Below are 21698 nucleotides of genomic sequence, written 5' to 3'. Positions count from 1 at the left end.
AATATCAAACCTGGAGCCAAATGATCTTCCAGCCCATGTTCCTGGGATCCTGTCCCTTGGGTAAGATCCTAGAGTTCACTTAAAGGTCTGTTATGTGCCCATTGCCTTTCGATATCCATTACACCAAAAAAAGCACAAATATGGACACTCTATGTGGAAGCTATGTATATGTGTATCTATACAAAGATCATCCCCCTCTCCGAACACATACATTGAAATTTAGCAAAATCTGACTAGTGAGGCTGGAATCATCAAAATGCAACGGGGCTGAAAATGAGCTAATGATTCACATGTTCTGATGGAAATGAAAACAGAGAAGGCTGAGGCCAGAGTTGGGCGGAGGGGCAGGTAGAGAATGGATCCCTCAGGGAAAGAGAAGCTCTGAGTGAGCTCTGGGGGAATCTACCAACATATCAGGCGCCCAGGAAGAACAGAGCACAGTTGTTCTCAACCCTGACTGCATATTGAAGAATATTGATGCCCAGACCCCACCTAAGGCCAGTTAAAGATCAGTAAAGGCTCCCAGGTGACTAGAATGTGTAGCCAGGGAATGAGAACCACTGAGTCAAGAGGGCTGAGGATCAGGAAAAGAAAGGGCCAAGTAAGAACGGCTCCAGTAATCAGGATTTGGGTGACTGTAAGGAAACAGAGCCAGTTTGTTCTAGAACAGATCTGGGATGGGAGTGGGATAGGGTAAGAGGTGTCCAGAGATAGATCTCTTGCTTACTTACCAACAGAGTGTAAGGACACAGCCCTGGAGAGGGAAGGACATTCAGATGATTGAAGCTATGGCAAGCTAAATTCAGACAACATTCTCCTCCGCATTGGGCTGCATGATGTCTCCATCTCCTAGCACGGTACGTATGTAAACATTTCCTTCTCTTATCACGTAGTAGAGAACAGGTCACAGCTCTGCCAGAAACTGTCCGACGGCCTTCCTATCCCCTCAGAGAAAATCTGCTTACTTTGCTTGGCCCGCAAAGACCTGCAGGTTCGCTCAAAGTGTGGTCCTCGGGCCAGTGGCAGCAGCGCGTAAGAACCACAAGAGCTTATTAGAACTACAGAACCTCGGTGCCCATCCTGGACTTACTAAATCAGAATCTGCATTTTAACAAGATCCCCAAGAGACTTCCATGCACATTAAAATGTGAGAAGCACCAATCTATAGGATCGATCTCCCCAGCCCATCTGCTACCCGACTCCGCATCATTGGTCTTCCTACTCTTCCTTCAACGTATCAGGCTCTCTCCTGTCCAGGGCCTTTGCACTGGCTGGGTCCTCTACCAGAATGGGTTTCCCCCAGATATGTGTAAGGCTCATTTCTTCACCTCACCTTCTCCAGCTCTTTACTCATGTCACCTTCTCCATGAAAACTTCCCTAGCCATGGGCAGACATTCCCCCTTTCCTGCTTTCTGTCCACAGCACTTGCTGCCAACAGACATACTTGTGCTTTTCTTTTCAACTGCTTATCAACAATCTCCCTGGGGTAGATTGCAAAATATGGCCACATTCTTTGCATCTCTTCCTATGAAGGAGTGAAGTTTATGTCTCCACCTCTTGAAGCTGGGCTTGGTCACGTGGCTTGTTTTGACCTTGGGAATGGTAGTACAGAAGAGACAGGCAGAAATTTGCAAAGGGCTCATGCTGTAAGGATTCCTCTCTCTGGCTGCTGGGGTACCTACTTGTCCCGATCGCAAGAAGCAGCCCAAGCCAGCCTGGGATGGATAATGGGAGGCACACGGCCAGTCACCCCACAATCCAAGCCAGCAGCCAGCACCAGCCGCTAGGAACATGAGTGAAGGCATCCAAGACAAACGGGGCCCTGGCTGACCCACCAGTTGCCTGAAGAACCTACTGGTCCATTCACAGCCTCCCAGCAATAATGAGTATTTGTTCTGAGCCACTGGGTTTGGGGTGATTTGTTTCGAAGCATGCCGGTACACTCCTCCTAGGAGTATTTAAATTCCCAGAAGTAGAGATTTTTGTGCCCAGCTGCATCTCCAAGGCTTAGCAGAGTACTTAGCATAGTGAGGATATTCTGAAATATTTGCAGTGAATGTCAAAAGACAGACTGATGGCAAAGGGAACAATGACAAGTGAAGGAATTAAATGTCCGGGATGGCTTCCATTGCTGAGAGATTAGAAGGCAGGAGAAGAAGGACCTTCTGGGTTCATGACAACCTTGGTCTCTTCTGAGGTGGCATGAACTAAGTAAGATTCTGACTACTTTAGTAACAGACTATTTGAGCAAAAATTAAAAAAAAAAATTTTCACATGTTCACATGCAGCATTTCAAATTTATTCAAGATAGTTCTAGTGTCATGGTGCTTAATTTGTCTGAGACCGCACAACCATGTGACCTTTAGAATATTTTTCACATTATGCAGCACTTACTCTCCTCGTTGTAAGTTATTCTGATTTTTAACAGCTCGCAAATCAGCTAACCAAATCACTGCATGTTGCTTCAATTCTGTCTTGCCAAAGAAGAAAAATCTGCTGCTTTGGATTCGTTTCAACAGTTGGAAAATTCAGGCCATAACATTTTAAATCTCAGATGTTCCCCGCTGTGTCCACATCCCATAAATCAGTAAGCGCACAGATCCCACGTATGGGAAGCCAGTTCTCTAACAACTAAGGCATCCCGGCCAGAGGAACGGGGTGGCAAATTTAAGTGGACTCGGCAGCAGTGGGCGTCATAATTCTGAGAGCACAGTGTGGCCCTCCGAGAAGGCAGAAGCAAGCTCAATTGGCCAGCAGAAAGCACGTTCCCTATTAAACAATCATTCGAGGTACAAAGGTAGCACGTTGTTTTCATTTCACGGGGAAAGATAAAAGACAAACTGCAATACGCTAAGTTTCTATCTTCTTGGAAAAGACCAAACCTTCCATTTTCTAAAAGAGGCTTCCAGGTCCTGAACAGGGACATCTGAACCCACAGAACGAGTTTCATCCAGAGACCTGGCGAGGCCAGACAGAAGCAACTTGGGGCAATCAAGCTCTGGTACCTTTAGGGTTTCCTTCAGGAAATGCAAATCTCTAAGCAACAGAACCACATACATACATTTGGAAAGACATACATTTGGAAATGCCTAATAGCTGGCTTCTGACTTTTTTTTTTTTTGAACCCATCTAATTATCACTTGCATAATGAAGAAAATGTAGACGAGACCACTGAGGTCTTCCTAGTAAGTCACAGGGTTCTTATCCAGAGTATCACTTTATCTTTTTTCCTCCTTCCATCACATACATTAGCCTATGCTGTGTGCAAGGCTAAGGAGAAAAGCTGTTGTATTTTTGCCTTAGTTGGAATGGGCAAGGTTCCACGGCAGGGAACAAATGAACCCATGCATCTCAGTGACTTAAAACAACAAAGTCTTGGTTCTAGTTCATATTACATGTCCATCATGCTCTGGCTGGAAGTGCTGTTCATCAGATCCCATAAGGCCCCTGGCTAATGGTGCATCCACCACCTGGAGCTTTGCAGATCACAGCAAATCACACACACGCTGTTGAAGAAGGGACACATGTCACTTCTGCTCACATTTTCAACATTTCGATGTTGGCTGATGGAGGTTACATGCCCCGCCCCCCTTGACACCAAAAATAGGGAAGTACAATCCTATCACACAGCTAGGAGGAGAGCCAGAAATATTCAGTGGAACATACTCATGTCTGCTGCAGTTTTGATTTATCCTCCAACTTTATTTACTCACAGCCATTTATCCATTTCAGAATATTTTTCTAAGGGTGTTTTAACGGTAGCGTGCACTCTTCTAGGCGCCATATGCAAAACAAAGATGAACCAGAAAAAAAATCCTGTCTTTAAGGAGATGGCTATCTAGCACGTGCACACACGCACACACATACATACACTGAACACAATCTAAATATGTCAAATGCCAGGGAAAAGCAGCACACAAATTTCAATGAGAGTTTAAAGGAAGGAGGTTTTTGCCACAGGCAGTTTAACTCTAGGAGATACCATCTGAGAAGGGCTTTGCAGAACGAGCCCTGCACATGAGGGTGTCCAGGCAGCAGGAACGACATGAGTCGGGGCAGAAAAGTAGGGCACGGCAGTTCATGTGCAGAGAACGGCAAAGTGTTTAGGTTGAATTATGTTTCGAATAGGGGAGGAGGAGAAGGAAGAAGAAGAAGAAGAGGAAGAAGTAGTCTTTTTGACCAGATTGGGTGCTGAGAAAATGTGGCCAGCTTTGAAGGAGAAGACAATGGGGGCAGGGTAGGACTGGTGCAATAGTCCAAACAAGAAGTAACAAGGGCTTTAGCTACAGAAGACCATCCCAATTGAGAGGAGAGAAGAGTGCTACCCTAGAACTGTATACAGCTTGAGAACACCGCACTTTCCCATTTCCCTTTCATCTGACCCAGAAAATACAACTCACCTTTCCCTCTGCCTAGGTCTGAAGGACTGGTCATTTGAGGCTTAGATCTGATCAAAGTGAAAAGGTCAGATAGGGAGACCCATCTCGATTGAGAGACTGGCTTCTGTCCATGTCACCCAAACAAGAGAGCATTCCTTTTATAATGGAGTTAATTCCCAATGGACATTTGCTCTATTTGTCTTGAGTTTACTTCCTATCTCCAAGGATATTTCTGAAGCCACTCCTTAAGGACTAAGCCGAAGGGCTTAATTTTATGTCTGTTCGTCCCAGAGCCTGCAATCTCTCCTTTCGTGCCAATTTAACTCCTGCGTTTCAGTCCTTCAAAATGGCCAATCCAGGTGAACCCTGCCACGAGCCTTTGACCATCACAAGATTCTACTGCTTCCATTATCCTGAGTTTTAGGATGTTCATAAGCACCAAACCTGCTTATTTTTGCTACGGCCCGCTGATTCCACACAAACAGTAAAATTTGCCTGCGATCTGAAAACAACTCTTAACAACTGACCCATTTTTTCACTGAGGGAACTTTCTGCGCTGTTCTCACTGCTCCAACAGACACAGGACTTCCACTGACCGCCCCCCCCCCCAGGAAGATGAGCACAGGTGGCGGGGTCCTTGAGGTTCCCTGGGTTCCATGAGAAGTGGTCGTAGGATGACCTGAGACTTAGCTCTGCGTGGACAAAGTCACACTGTGTACTCTGTGACTCTCACACCAAGAATTTGCATGGAAGTCAAAGTCAGAAGGAATGACCTGGCTGGTGATGCCAAGGTCTGAAACCCTTAAAGATAAGGGTTAGGCTAGTTCCCAGGAAGCCTGGGACTTTAGAATCCACACTCAAATGACTCATCAATTCTAGATCACTGCTCTTTACCCATACATACTCCTTTATAGAATATACCATACACTGTTAGCCATCTTTATTGACTGGATAGAATTCTTTTGTAATTTTTCTCCAGTGCTTAGACTTTTCTCTTTATATACATTGCATGTCTATAAAATACTTCAGGATTCAACTGATATTTAATGATTATTTATATAGAATGAGGCCATCTGAGATGCTACAGAATAATAATTAAATCTCCCAAAGGAGAGGGAAGAAAAAAAAAAAGAAAAACTAACTAAATTTCCTAAGAGAATTTTGGGCAAACTATATCTACATTTTACCTATACTTTCAGAGCAAGGCATAGCAAAGAGGTGACACCGAGATGTGCCTTCAACTGGGCCTGGGGCACCTGGGTGGGGCACCTGGGTGGCTCAGTTGGTTAAGCGTCTGCCTTTGGCTCAGGTTGCGATCCCAGGTCCTGGGATCGAGTCCCGCATCGGGCTCTCTGCTCAGCGGGGATTCTGCTTCTCCCTCTCCCAGCTGCTTTGCCTATTTGTGTTTGCTTTCTCTCTCTCTCTCTGACAAATAAATAAATAAAATCTTAAAGAAGAAGAAGAAGAGGAGCTAGGATTTCCAGAACAGCAAGGAGTTCAGGTGAATATTCCAAGTGGAAAGATCGGCACAGAAACAGGAAAGCACTGAGCATAATACCTGGGGAACAATGGGAAGTCCAGTTTGTCTGTGTTAAGGGACAGAACAGGAAAGATGATAGAAAAAGTATCTCAGGGAAAGTGGGTAGAGGCCTTTAAAAGCCCAGAGAAGAAATCTGTGTGAACACAGTAGGAAATGGGAGCTATTGGTGGCTTCTCAACGGGGACATGGCAGCACCAAAATAAGCTTTAAGATCGTTCTCTCTAACCTCAAGCTCAACCACTTTAACTAGACCATTGACACCAGCAGCTTTCTGTTCCTCAGGAGCATTGGCCCTGGCTGTCTCCTCTGCATGGACATGACCCCCAACCCAGACCTCCATGTAGTTGGCTCCTTCTTAATATTCAGGTCTCTGCCTCAAGTGTTTCCTCCTCAGTGAGCCTCCCTGACCAGCCCGGTCTATAGAACGCCTCACCACCCCTACCATTGTGTTTTGCTTTCCAACAACACTTATCATGATTGATATTATTCTATTCATTTCATTACTGGCTTAAAGCTTGTCTCCTCCCACTGTCCTATAAGCTCCATGTGAGCAGATATTATCCATGACAAATACAGTAGCACCGTGCCTATTAGAATGGATGATGAACAATATGTACTCTGTGACTATTTTTAACAGCTGAATTGAGACCTACTTCCCATACTATACATTTCACCTATTTAAAATAAACTATTTAAATAGTTTAAACATTTAAATATAAATGTTTTTATATTTCCACAGAGTTGTGTGAAAATGACCACAATTCATTTTAGAACATTTTTTTCTCACCCCCAAAAGAAACCCATACCCCTTACCCTATTCCTGTCAACCCTTCCAGCCCGATGTGACTAATCTACCTTCCATCTCTCTGGATTTGCCCATTCGGGACATTTCATAAAAACAGAACCATACTATCTGTGGCCTTTTATGACCGGCTCTTTTCACTTAGCATAGTGTTTTCAAGGTTCACCCATATTATAGCATGGATCAGCACCTCATTCATTTTTATTGCAAAATAAAATTGTTTATTTTGTTTATCAATTCATCAGTTGAGAGAATTTGGGTTGTTTCCACTTTTTGGAGTTTTTGTGTGAACAAAGGTTTTCACTTCTTTTGGGTACAAAGCTAGGAGTGGAATTGCTGGGTCATATGGTAACTCTATGTTTGACATTTTGAGGAACTGCTAGAGTGTTTTCCAACAGTGATTGTACCATTTTACGATTCTACCGGCAATGTATGAGGGTTCCAATGGCTTCACCTCCTTGCCCACACTCATGATTATCTGTCTTTTTGATTACAGCCATCCAAGTGAGTGTGACCTAGTATCTCACTGTGGTTTTGATTGGCATTTATTTCCCTGATGTTATACAGAGCTTTAGGTGCTTATTGCCCATTTATATATCTTCTTGGAAGAAATGTCCATTCAGATCCTTTATGCCTATTTTTAATTGGGCTATTTGTCCACTGAGTGCATCTTCTGGATCTAACTCTCTTATCAAGTATGGTTTGCAAATATTTTCTCCCATTGGGTGGTTTGCCTTTTCACTTTCTCAGTCGTGTCCTTCAATAACTATTTTTTAAATAAAGCCATGAATAAAACCAACCCTTTAAAGACAGAGAAAGTCTCCAACCAGCTCAGACGTGTGTGGCAAATTAGTGGCAGGGCGGGACCTAGAGGGGAATGCAAGTCACCTGTCTTCTGTCTTGAGTTTGGTTACTGGTTCTCAGAGCACTGTCCAACCAGCCCAGAAGCAATAACATCACCCTACGATAATTCAAAGAATGTAGCATTTGGCAAATTGGCTCGGGAGCACTAACCAAATAGAAAGATGCCCCACAGTTTAAAAAAAAGAAAAAAGAAAAGAAACAAAGAAAAAAGGGTTCGCGGGGAGCTGGGCTGTAATAAATCCTAAGTGGCCTACAATTTAGTTTTCTCTTGAAAAACTCTGAAATTGATGAATGGGGTTGCACACACACAGGAAAAAAAATAGGTATTAGCTAAGTGCAAGTAAGTACAATAGGCCCAGGATTGAGTATGCAGTAAACTTCTAAACTTATAGTTCTGGATATCTGCTTACAAGATTAAAGACCCTGGAAAGGTCTCCCCCTGCACTGCATTCAAACTAGTGAGCACTGCCCAGTTTTATTTTGGTTGAGAAACATCAACTAGTGAAAACAAGGTACAAGCCTGGGAACAGTGACATGGAGGGAACCGGGATATTTTTACAGCTGGAAGAGCTTCTCAGAGTAGAGAAATACCAGACCTTAAGTACTTATTACAAAAATATCAGACTTTGGGTACTTAGTACAAATATAGATATATATGGAAAAAATATATATATATATATACATATATGTGTATATATATATATATATATATATATATATATATATATATATATATAGAAAGGCAGCAGGGAAGGACTTGCTTTTAATAAATCTTAACCAGTTCCAATGCTGGTATGGGACCCACACTGTAATTTTCCCAAGACAGAGTTAACCTCTTAGATAATGCACAGATTTAAATAGAAATTTAATGCTTCCTTTGTGAGGTTAACCCTAAATTAACAATCAGATTACATAGGAATGCAAACAAGATTAAGCTAATATACATAGAGCAATCTAAAAATATTATATATTAAATAGAGAGCAATCTATAAATAATTTTTAAAACACATATTTAAAAATATATGTCTATTCCTATAGGACACTAAAGTTTGGACTAAGAATAAATTAAAGACATGTTCAGAACACAGCTTCATTATACTCTATAAATTAAAAGGGCAGAATACATGACATGTGAATAAATTACAGGTATAATTATTATTATAATGGAAGTGGGTTACATGACAACTTAAGGTAGAGGCAAACATAAAATGTAACAAAGTATATACCATTTTAAAATCACCCTTAAATATTATTTCTGGTTTCACATTCTCTGTTTACACTCTTCCCTCTAGAGTCAGTGTTCAATGCAATCTTCAGTTTTAAAATCAAATACAGGAAGACACATTTGGGAGTTGAAAGCAATCACCCAGGTGTCTGTCTTTTATTCCTTAAGTTGATACGGGACGTCCAGTGCAAATAATAGCACACAGATTGGTAAAGGAGACATAATACCTAAATGTATCCAAGGAGAATCGCAGTGTGGGTCAAACGTCATGTTTCCCCGCCTCGTGAGTGTGCCGGCACGATGACTTGGAATCCTCATCTTATGCAAACTGATAAGCCTTCTAATATCCCAGCCTCACACTCTCTTGACTCTGTCTAACCCACTGGCCTTCACCAGTTCTCTACCTGATCAGCTCACCAGCATGTCTACTCTGGAACCTTGTCATGATGCAGAACAGCTCTAATTTGGAGCTTACCAAAAAAAAAAAAAAAACAAAAAAAACCCCACAAAAACACACACAAGCACCCTCTGGGATGCCTCCATCCCATGTTTTCACTTCTGCTACTGCAGTCTAACTGGCCCTCCATTTTGATTTTGTACTCACAGCTCCTACACCCGCCCCATTCCTTCGACTCACCATGCCTATTTTGGCCCCTCTACCCTCCTCAAAGCCTAGACACTGTGCTGTGTCCTTTCAGAGGTACTCCCCCTCCTATTCAAGAGTCACTGGATGTCATCCTCCCCCACCCTTCCGCCCCTCCCCCCACCCACAGCTTCCCACCCATCTCTTCCCTTCTCTCTCACCCTGGCAAAAGCTAACTCCCTGTTTTGCCCCGTTCTAAGCTCAGGTTTCTGAGCCTTAGTGACAGAAGCACAAAACAATACGAATGGCTTCATCTGTTCCCTCATTAATAGTCAACCACTACTTTCTGAGTGATAACTCAGTACAAGCAGCAAATACTCTCATTGCTATTTGGCTATTCGGCTGTTCTTTTCACAGTCATTCATCACTGATTTTTTTTTTTTTTTAATTTGAGTCTAGCTGAGACATGACGTTACGTTGGTTTCAGGTGCACACTGTAGGGATCTGACTAGTCCCCATGCTATTCTGTGCCCACCACAGGTGTAGCTACGTCGCTCGCGCGCTGGGTCTGCTTTTTGTTTGTTTATTCACTGGTGTTTTTTGTTTTTTTTTTAATTTCATATATGAGGGAATCATACGGTATTTGTCTTCCTCAGCTGGACTGATTTCACTTAGCATGATACCCTTCTGCGTCCATCCCCATTGTCACAAATAGCACGATCTCATCCTTTTTTATGGCTTCTTATCAGAATTTCCTTAACGTGTCAAACCACTGGAGTGCCTGGACACCAATTTCAGCCAGCTCTCCCCAGTCTCTGCAGGTGTCCTTCACCTCAGAAGTGACTCATGAGATTGAGCTATTAGACACATACGTTCCTTTCCCCCTCACCTTGAACTCCCCTGCATCTCCACTCACCCTTCATTCCTCTTTAGTCTCAAGGAACCAGGGAGTGCTCTTCTTGCCTTCCAAACCTATTTCTCTCCATGTAACGCTTCCTATCCCAAGTGCACACCGTGCTAGGTGCTGAGGACACAAACAAGATAGAGGTATGGCTCTGGTTCCCAGCTAGTGAAAAGATGTGCAATCACACACTCACACACACACACACACACACACACACGCACACACAAATACGCATACAATTAGGGTAACCACATCATTTCTCTTCCAAACTCAGACATGTCTGAAAGGAAAAGAGGATATTAAAAAATACTTAATGGAGGTAATGCATAAGCCAGGACTATCCCAGGCAAAATAGGATGTACGGTCACACTAATTATAACATAGTAGGATACCTTCAATTATGCAGCCATTAAAATTTGTCTAAAATTATTTAGTAACCCTGGAAAAGGCTCACTATATAATGTCAAGTGCAAACAACAGGATGAAACTGTATATAGAAACTGAGAATCACTTGGTTAAAAATAAAAAACAAGCTATAATAACGGACACCCACTGAGAATGTCGTACGTGCCAGGCACTATTGCTAATCCTCTCACTGATTCTGTGAGGGAAATACTGTTGGAGCTTCTTCACATGGAGAGCTTAAGACACTTGCCTACAGTCCCCCAGCTCAGAAGGAGCAGTGTTAGGATTCAAACCCTTTTGGTTCTAGACCTGCAATCCTAGCTACCGCAGGGCATCCATCAGACTCAGAGGGCAAGAACATAAGGAGGTGGGGTAAATGTGTAATAAGAACCTTCTGTACTCATTTCCTCTCCTGTCCCACATCCCCAAGTTCCCCCTCATTATTCAACCAAGCTCTGGCACCAAGATTGCAGTTAACCTCTTCATCATCAAATCCTTATGCCACGTTTCAGTTCTCATATGCCAGATTCTCTCTACAGCTCTTCTCACTCATGTACACCCTAGAAAGGGAACACCCGTTCCCGTGGCTTCCAGGCTCTACCTTCAGGGCCTCCGTGACCCTCAACAGTCCCTTTATCCCTTCACCCCTAAGTGGAGAGATTCCCATAAAGCCCTATCCTCAGCCCCCTCCACCCTCCACTCTTCATGCTACATCCCTTAGCAATCCTATTCAATCTGCGTGCCCTCCTCTGGAGCAACAACATGAAGCCTGAACCTATCCTTTTGTTCTCAAAGCGCTCCTGCAGACTGCCCTGATTCCATAAATGAGTCCACCATCCTCCTGGTCCCGTGGCTATAAACTTGATACTTACCTTCACCTTCACCCTCCTCCTCATCCTCCACCTCCACTTAGTCCCCGAGCCATACTGAATCCACCTCTGCAAGAATCCAAAGCTGTTCTCTTCCCGTTGTCTCAGCTTCTGTTTCATTACGACTGACCTTTGCCAACACAAGAGCCTCTCTGCCTCCTCCAGCTCCTTACACTGAGGCCAGCAGATTCCTCCCAGACGAACCATACTGGGCAGCCTGTGACCCCATTCCTATCTGTCCTGCACTGAATGACAGTGATGAGTAAAAATGTCCTACCTCCTGGAAAGCAGAGAACGTCTCATGCATTACTTGGTGGACTCTCATGTTGGTTGAGTCAGTAGGTTTTGCCTCCTCTCAGGGAACTTCAACATAACTCTTTATCTTACATGGTGAACTTGAAACTCCCTAGCCTAAGCATTTAAAGCCTTGTATAACCCAATCTGTAGGAGAAAGTTTTCATGTCCTGCATCTGCTTTCCCTCATTCCCCAGCTACAGCACCCCCTTCTCCCTTGGGGGAACTGTCCCTCCCATCAGTGGTCAACATCTCCCTCACTTCAAGGGTGAACATGTGACCCAAGGTGACTCACCCACATGTGGCCATCCCCGTGGACAAAGTCAGTGGCCTATGAGTAGAGAGATGACCCTATCAGGAAGACAGTCACTGGAGTCTTTTTCACTGGTTAATTTCAACAGCAGGTAAGGGAGGTACTAAAAATCGTAGGAGCTTTGCTGTCTTGGGGAAAGGGCCTGTGTGAGAATAAAGCTCATACAGGGAAACAGAGAAATCCCTGACATTAGCACTACCTCTGGACTTGCAGCTGGACGGACTCACAATCACCTTTTAAAAACTCTTGGATCTAGAAGTGTTTCAGAATTCAGAATTCATCAGATGAGAAACTACAACAGGGCCCATACTGGAGTGTATTATATACACCTCCACCGGCCTCAAGGACACCATCCTCGTAATCAAACTCATTAATGTATTTCTGCAACAACAACAAAAAATTAATGCCCTAATTAGTGCCAGTTTAAGTCAGGATAGGTTTTGCCATGAAGAAAGTACACATCAGGTAAGGCCTGTTTGCACCAAGGGTTCAGCTTCTGTTTTTCAGAACCACACCTAAAGGCATGCAGATCTGTTTAAACCAACAGTCCCTGTTTCCTTATCTGATTGTTTATTAGTTTTATTTCAGCAGTAGGAGATTGGGTTTTCAACACCTGCACCTAGAAGAGTCCCATCTGTATTCCTATATTCCTATATTTCAATTTTATTTTCCATTACTCCTCCATGCGTACTCACATCTGAGTCAAACGCAAAACGATAGCATAGGGAATATAGTCAGTAATATTGTAACAACGTCGTATGCTGACAGTTGGTGGCCACACTTATCAGGGTGAGCACTGAGTCATGTATAGAATTGTTGAATCAATATGTTGTACATCTGAAACTACTATAACAGTGTATGTTACTTATACTTCAATAAAAAAAAAAAAGACCGTGTTTTGACTCTTTTGCATCCTTCATGCTGCCTATGCTTTATAAACAAAGCTGCCCAACCTAGAGATGGGGAACCTTAGCTGGTTGATTTTCTAGTCTGTTCTCCCAGCCCTCTGTCCATGGCTCTCAGGGAAAAAGTATAGCTATCACTGTCCTCTAAAGGGAGGATCAGGAACGACACTGACTCCATCCCCTTTCAGCCACCACTAGACCCCCAGGGGCAAGCACGAGAATCTAGAAAATCACAAGTCACTCCACTTACAGAAACATGCCTCAACCATGGCATTCTCTTATTTTCCTTCGAGCAGCCTTTGCATCTCCTTGGAGCCCCTGTAGATCATGTGATGCTTCCTAGTCTTATTCTCTTTATATATTCGTGTTCATTATTAGGCACTTGATTTCTCAGCAACCCCGAAAGGTGGCTCGAGCAGGTATTAGGGTCCCCTCTTTGAAAAATGAGGCAATGAGGGTTGAATTGGCTAATGAGAGAAAAAGCCCTCAAATGTGCTGACTCCCACTCTTGTTTTCTTCCTGATCTCATTTCCCTGCAGGGATTAACCCACAGTGAAGAGTTTATTGGCACTGATTGTCCTTTCTTGCTACCTTTAGATGTAGACATCTAATCTGTTGAAACTCGGAAGAATACTGCATGAGCAATTTCACTCATTATATGCATATTTAACTTTGGTAAAAATAAAAATTAACAGATATATACATATGGATATACACACGTCCATATATCTGCACACTATCTTCTCGCATGCATGAAGGTCTGTAAGCATTCATTTTTCCCATCCAGGAAGCCAAAGCCTTCTCATCCCACCTGAATTAGCCAAGCGATAAAGTCCCAAGGCACAGCGATGCCTAGAGATACTTCAGCCTTGGGGAAAACCCAGACACTGCTTCAAATCACTAGAACAGACAAGACAAATACCCCTCCCTGCCCAGGGGATGTTTCTGGGTCAGGACTCCCTCCCTTAACCAAAGAGTCATACATCGCTGGCCATTTTCCCAGCACGCTACCCTGCTTCTCTGGCTGAACTTTAAGGTTAAGACCTCTGGATAGAAGCTCATGAAAGACAGTGATAAGGCAAATTCACCTGCCTTTGGGTACACAAAAATGCAGTTTTTCATTTCCAATAGACCCCAAAAATCCCAATGGCCACATGCAAGCCATTCCTGGCCTATGAGGTTAATGCAACAGATCCAGTATCATCAGGCCAAGCTCTCCGAATTGCTTTTTTTTTTTTTCCAGTAAAGGTTCTCCTGCTCATGAGAACGAAGCATGTGAGAGCTGCTAACGGAGGTCAGCGCTGAGGTTCTTGGGTGTGAAGAACTGTCCTATGCAAAGCCAGATGGACTCCCACATCAATTTCTTTTGCTATTTACAATGTGCCTAAAAATTCAACTAGGGGAGCACAGTCCACTCCCATTCTGCCCCGCAGGCTAGCCACGTCCCTACTTACAATGCCATCCATCCGTGCCCAGAACCCACTGGCCACTGTTTATCAACATTTCAATCATCTCAAGTTACCCGCAGGTCAGAATTAATCAGCAGAGTGGGAGGCCTTCGGCAGATCTCTGAACAAAGTTCTTCCTGCTAAAGATCTCTGGGAAATGCTGCTTTTAACTTTCCTCATACATACTACATTCAGAATTAAAATGTAAATTCAAATATGATCTCACGTAAGATGGTAAGATGCTTTCTAAAATAATCAGTAAGATGCTTTCTAAAATAATCAGTCTTCAGATATTTTTCTTCCCTGTCTTCCATCTCTGGTGAGCTTATCCTATAATATTTAATGGGCTACAACAAAGATCAACCAGGGAGGAAGGCACCACCAAGGGAAATCAGCCAGAATTGTTTAGAGTCCAACAGAAACTATTTTTAAAGTATTTTATATTGTTAGTTGAAATGGAAAACCATTTTCCTTGTCTACAAAGCTCTGATTTAGCTCTTTTTACTCGGCCATTGAAAATTTATTTTCCTGATCTTCACATTTTGCATCTCCCATTTAAAACAATGTCTTCCTTTCTCCCTATCTAAATAAAGTTTGAGTCTCACTTATTTCAGATTCAGATTCAACAAACCTTTCGCTGAAAGCCTAACTATGTGCTGAGCAATGCAGAGTCAACTCAGCCTATTATCTAGAGATTTATCATTTTACAGATGGAGGAGTAGGGGCTCCATTAAGTTCACTGACTTTCCTGCTTTCAAAGACCTTGCAAGGGGCATCCCTGGAGTTTCCAAGTCTCTGCTTCCAATGGGAACTCCAGGTAAAATACTTCCCCAATATTGCTTGCATCTGGCTTTATCCTTCCGGAATCTTGCTCAAGATAAGTTACATGGTTTGAGGAGAGCTTTTTGCTACTGGTAATCTCAGCCTGGGATCCAGGATTGTATGCAATTCACAGAAGGATAAATACAGCTCTTGCACATTGCAAACAACCTTCACAAGGGACCTTCTCCCTGAATTCAAATAACCAGAAATTAAGCCCCCTGGTTTGTAGAGTTAGTCCAAACAAAGGTTCACAATGAACATGATGTCAGGTCTTCATTCCTTTCTGTCATTGCTACCCTCTGACCACTACTCTGTTAGTTCAAAGAGTCAGAGCACCCGATTGGGAGGGGGCACCAAGGCCTCCCTTCCATCTGCGTGAGGCCAACAGGCAGGGCATACCGGAGCCTAGGAGGGCTGGTAGTCAGGGGTTGCAGGGGAAGAAAGACAGGGAATTCTAGAGCGGGCACTCGTACCAAGCAAGACGTGATACACACCAACATGACGACAACTACTACTACTGATGATGGTATCATTTCAGATTTTCAAGGCATAGCCATTCACAAATACTAACATTATGCAGAAAACCTACCAAAACATAATGCTATCTCTGTAGCCAATAGCAAGATAAGCCTCATTCTTCTTCCCTTCCAGGAAGTCAAGCATGCCCTTCTTGCCTGTTTGCTCGCTTGCTCTCATGTAACCCTGCATATCCTATTTTTTCATGAACACGAGAGGCACACCTATTCTTTTTCTGTAGAAAGCTCGAGGCCAGACATTTTACCTCTGGTGGTTCTCAGTGCTAAGATGCTATAGAAAGCATCACACAGAAATTCTGAGTAGTCAGAGCTGTACCTTTATGGTGGTGAAAAATTCACTACCTTATCCCCCCGAAAAGATTACACTCAAGATGTCAGACCCACCCCCAAGATAATGAATGACATCAGTCGCAGTAAGAGATCTCAGTTCCAATTTGTGACCCATGAGGTGAGACCCCAAGCTCAAATGGGTAAAACCAGGAGAATATTCAAGAGACGTTCGCAAATGAGTCAATGGAACCATGACTGGTTTACTGATGGAAAGAAAGAACAACAAGAGGATGCCTTAAGTGTTAAAAGGTCAGAGCAGTAAAGGAAGAATAAGATATATGTTTGGCCCTTAGAGTGCATCCACAGAGCATGTGTGAACTCAATTTACCATCCCAAAGACTTAGCGTAGGGTCACTCCCCTTTGATCTACAGAGCAAACACCTCACACTGTAAGACTCACTGACTTTTTTACACTGGTTATGGCATCAGTTCAAGGGGTCCTCCATAACCTTTGAAAGCACTAAATTTCTTCACTGGCATTGTAAAAACCACAATAGTGTTTGGGGTCATCTGCACGGAAAGTTTCTTCGCGTTACTTTTTAGATGAAAAGCCACGGCTCATCATTAGAAGGCCCCCTGTAAACAGAGTCAGGTGAAGTCACAGGACCCTGCAGTGTCTGCTTGTTCAAAGTGGGCTCAGGGACAGAATCTCCTCCCTCACTCTGCCAGGTTCTGCAATATCTAAGTTCTATTTAATGAGTTCGTTAAGAAACAGGTATTTCTGCCCTTGTGAGTCATGAAGCTTCTTAGAGTCAAGAAGTCCAGGTCTGGGGGCGCCTGGGTGGCTCAGTCATTAAGCGTCTGCCTTCGGCTCAGGTCATGATCCCAGGTCCTGGGATCGAGCCCCGCATCGGGCTCCCTGCTCCATGGGAAGCCTGCTTCTCCCTCTCCCACTCCCCTGCTTGTGTTCCCTCTCTCGCTGTGTCTCTCTCTCTGTCAAATAAATAAATAAAATCTTAAAAAAAAAAAAAAAAAAAAAAAGAAGTCCAGGTCTGTTTGAACTAAGAATCTGTGAATTAATACTGAATGTTCACTTCCAGTCTACGAGCCACTAAATCAGAATTCAGGGAATTGGGGCTGTTACTTTGTGCCTCCTTCCTTCTATGAGATGGGGGGATACCCTAAAAGGCGGGATTCATGCAGGAGGAGGCCGGGGCCAGAGAGTCCTAGGTTTGAACCATGGTTGTGCCACCTAGTCTAGCTGAGTGATCCTGTGCGGGTCAACTTCTCCAGGGTCTTGGCTTTCCAATTTGCTGAATGTGAGGGAACAGCCACCCAAAATGGTCATTTCGCAGATTACAAGAACAAACAAAAAAACCGTGTATGATCAAGAACTTATTTTCCAATTACGTCTCCTATATGGGAGATGCTCCCTGTTAGCTGAACTTGAGAGATGCATCTCTAGAAAGCTTATTAACATTCATTGTTAGGGTTCCCAGTTACGTTTCAGGGTCACACCAGCACCCAACTTTAAGCTCATGTAAAAGGAGGAAGAGACTGTTTTCTTCTGATGAAATAAGAAGCTAGTAGAATCCTAACAAACCATCAGAATGGGACTCTCCTGAAGATGACAGGCATTCAGGCAACAAAATCTGGCTGGCTTCCCTTGCGTCCTTCTGGGTGTGTATGTTAGATGCAGACCTTGCTCTGTGTGTGTGTGTGTGTGTGTGTGTGCACGTGTGTGTGTTCTGGGTGTGTATGTTAGATGCAGACCTTGCTGTGTGTGTGTGTGTGTGTGTGCTCTGGGTGTGTATGTTAGATGCAGACCTTGCTCTGTGTGTGTGTGTGTGTGTGTGTGTGTGTGTGTGTGTGTAGGGGGCGTGGCGGGGGTGGATAAAGACCTTGCCCCTTACCCTGGTTTCACCCTCCACGGGACTGGCTTCTCGGGGACACGTCCTCCCTCTGGACCCGCAAAGCCCCAAACCTCAGGCTCCAGCTCCTTTGAACCCCCCAGAGCTCCCTATCTCCCTCCAGTGCCGCAGCCCGCAGGAAGCTGAGGGTCCCAGCGCTCCGGGGCTCTCCTTCCTGGACGTGGAGCGCGATGGCATCAGAAAGCGTCTGTGCTCTCTTGGCCCCGCTGCACCAGCAGCACCTTCCTCTCCCTTCACCCCTGCAGAGCACGCAGGGCACGTGCATCCGGAGCAGTCCCCAAAGCTGGTCGGCTGCGAAGGTGCCCCATCACCCTCGCCTCCCACCCCCCCACTCTCCACCCCCCCGCCCCCGCTCCCGGCAGAGTCAGGCCAGGGTCTGGCCAGAGCCCCCTCCTCCAGCCAGGCCTGAAGAAGTGAGTGAAACGGGTGTGAGTACGGAGTTGCGGGGGGTGGGGAATGATCGGGTCACTTTCTGGGGCCCGTGTACGCAACCCTCTCCACTCCCATTTCTTGCAGGAAGGAGAGCGAGGAAACCAACACCGTTTAGCTCAGAAGCACCTCCAAATCTGTTGCGCTTCCAATCATCCCCATATCACCATTTAATTCATTGTTCCCCAGCCGGGCAGTTCTGCCGGAAGCCCGAGAGCGGCACCCCGCAAAAACCCCGCGCCCCGCTGCCGGTCCAACTCTCTCCCCACGGCGCCGCCTCTGGGCCCCGCACGTCCCTATCCGCGGGGAGGCTTGCAGTTCTCCCAGAGCAGAACCCAGTCAGCGGGGCTCGGAAGTTTCCCACCTCCTTTTTCCACCCGGCTCCGAGAGCCCCCCACGCGGATCCCAAGAGAGAGACGAGGCAGCCGGGAGGTCTCTCCCCAGATCTGCGCTCACGCCGGGGCCGGCCCTCTCTTCCCGTCCCTCCGCCTCCCTCCTCTCGTCCAGCTCCAGTCCCCGCGCCTCCCGCGCCTCCAGCGCCTAGCGGTTCTCTCCCCCAAGAGGAGCAAACTACTTTCTGGACTAAATTCAGGTCCGAGCAGGAAAGGCTTTCCCTTCCTCGCCTTCTCCTTACCCTGACTCTCAGAAACCGCAAGAGCGCCCTCACCCTCCCCTACCCCCCAAAAGAGCTCAGGCTACCAGTGCTCCCCGACTTTCCAGGTCAAAAGATCCGGTCGGGTCTGAAACCACCACGGGGGTATGCATACTCCGGATTTTTCCAGAGACCCTACCTGTCCCTCGTGGCTTGCAAAACAAACAAACAAACAAACAAAAAAAAACCACGAGTAGACAAAACCAACCCCGGTAACTTTGGGGAGTGTGTGCGTGTGTGTGTGTGTGTGTGTGTGTGTGTATGTGTATGAAAGAGAGAGAAAAAATCGCTCAAGAGTTAGGGCAACAGCTGCAAGAGCACATCTGGAAGAGGGGAGAGGGAGTTGACAAGGAGGGGGCAAGAAGCGCGAGGTGGCGGGGGCCTCCCCCTGCCCCGGCAGCTTCAGGGCCACGGACTGGGCCAGCTTGTCGTTACCTGTCCTATGTTGATGAATCCGTACTTGCTGGCGATGCGGTTGGCCTCTGGGAAGCCGCCGGCGATTTTGACCGCCCAGTGGTTGGTGTAGACTCGCGTCCGGCACACGGGGAGCAGGCAGCCCCCGAGCAGCGCCAGCACGCACAGCAGGTCCAGGCGTCCCGGGCAGCAGCAGCGGCTCCCCCAGCCCATGGCCCCGGCGCCTCTCTGCCTCCCTCGCTCGCTCGCTGACTCCGCGCACGAGCGGCGCGCACAACTAACTTCTCCGGGCCTGGGCCGCCCCGGCGCGCAGCCCCCCGGCCGCCGCGGCGCGCAGCCCTGGGCGATCCGCAGGAGGCGGCGAGCCCCGGCTGGGAGCAAATGGCGAGCCTCGCGCCGGCTCCTAGACCATCCCTGGGGCTGCGGGGACCGGTGCTCCCTGCCCTCCGGCCCGCAGGGCGATCGGCGGGGGCTCCCCGGCTCGGGCGCAGGAGGCGGCGGAGTGGGGCGGGCTCCCTCCTGCAGTTGCGTCTCGCCGGCTCGGCTCCCGACTCTCCGACTCGCCCTCGCTCCTCCCCGGGCCCCGGAGCGCGGCGGAGGCGGCGGTGCAGACAGCGGCCGGGCGCCCCCTCTGCTGGCCCGGGCTCCGAGCGCTCGCTAGCTTGCTCCCTGCGCTCCCTCCGGCTCCGAGCAGCGCGCGGGGAGTGTGAGTGGCAATGGCAGCAGCGCCTGCTCTGCATAAATGACTCCCCCCGCCCCCCCAACACCCCTCCTCTCCCACAGCCCCCTCCTCCTCTCCCTCCTCCGCCCGCCGGAGCGCGGCCGCAGCCAGGCACCAACCAGGTCCTAGCGCCGCCGGGTTCTCCGGGCTGTAACCTCCTAGGGTCCCGGGCGGCAAGAGCGAGTCTTTCCAAAGGGCTGGGAGCAGAGCTCCCGGCGTCGCGGCTCTGCCCCCTTCTCTTCCTTTCCTCCTTGGATTCGAATCAACTTACCGCCCCCTTCCCGAAAGACTAAGGAGATCTGCACGTTGGTGCGAGTCAAGCGCCCCGAAGATTCATTCATCCTAGCTCAGAACCTCCTTAAACAACGAAGTATTTAGGAAGGTCACTGGCGTGTCAGTTGCCGAACAAATAACCCGAGATTTTCATTTCGTTAATTCTTCATGCTTTTCAGCAACTGTTTATTTTACACACTCGGCTCCCGGGAGAAGCTACCACACAGGACCGTAGGGCGCATCGACTCTTAAAAGCCAACCACGGTGGCTCCAAAGCCAAGTCTGTTGCCTGCTGACTTTCGAAATCAGTGCATCTGATACGAGGCAACGCCACGGGAGAGTAAAATTCCAGTCGCAGAATTGGGCAAAGATGTTTCTATGAATATTTGGTATGAAAGGGGATGGAGACGTTGGGCCAAGGGAATAACTTCATTCATTCGTTCCACTGAGTCTGATGAGGGCGGCTTTTTCTCCACCAAGGGAAAAGTTTTCCAACTTGTCCAAGCGCGGCCCTGTTAACAGTGAGAGACTTCAATATAAAAAGGACCACAGAGGAAGTTCAGATGAAATACGGGCCTGCGCCGGCTTCATTACCGTCTCCAGCGCTGTGACTGCAGTGGGCAGGAGTGAGCTTGGATTAACCCCGTTTCTGCTGAACAACCTCCCTCCCTCTTTTGGTGGCATAGGATGATTTCTCCTGAAAAGAAAATGTATCCTTTATGTAAATAACTCCATTGGCCTCTGAAATATTTACCATACCCCTAACCCCCACCGGCCCCTTTTTTTCCCTCCTTTGCCCAGCCCCTCTGATCTTTCTTCTTAAGCATTGATTGGTTAAATGTATCTGAGATTAATTAACCTATCACATCTCTAGCTTTGGGTAATGATTCTTTTATCTGCCTAGGGCTTCACTTTTCTCCCTTCTTCCCTCAGCTGAACCATATCTGCAAACTCAAAATTCGTAAATTTAAAGTTCATAAAATTCAAAAAGTGAAATTGGTAACTCATGAAGTTACCGCTTTATGACATTTTACACATTGCATAAGGTATGCCGTGTTATCTGATCTTGAAACCAGACTCGGCAAATAGCAGTATCCCCCTCCTTAACTGATGAAGAG

General features: G+C 46.3%; 1 protein-coding gene across 4 annotated transcripts in view; it reads right to left on the bottom strand.

The window, feature by feature from the left end:
- PCSK5 (proprotein convertase subtilisin/kexin type 5) overlaps nucleotides 1-20319 on the bottom strand; it is a 456302-nt gene extending 435983 nt beyond the window's left edge. For all 4 annotated transcript variants that reach the window (XR_013443967.1, XM_078062229.1, XM_036103195.2 and 1 more), the window contains exon 1: nucleotides 19608-20319. Coding sequence is in view for 3 of the 4 variants with exons in the window: in XM_078062229.1 (XP_077918355.1) it covers nucleotides 19608-19799 (192 nt within the window). In the remaining variant the exon portion in view is untranslated. The remainder of the gene's footprint in view (nucleotides 1-19607) is intronic.
- Between the last annotated feature and the right edge of the window lie 1379 nt (nucleotides 20320-21698).

The sequence above is a fragment of the Halichoerus grypus genome, chromosome 14 (genome assembly GCF_964656455.1).
Source record: "Halichoerus grypus chromosome 14, mHalGry1.hap1.1, whole genome shotgun sequence".
Classification (NCBI taxonomy): Eukaryota; Metazoa; Chordata; class Mammalia; order Carnivora; family Phocidae; genus Halichoerus; species Halichoerus grypus.
Note: the sequence above shows the minus strand (reverse complement) of the source record. Positions and strands in the feature narration are given on the sequence as shown.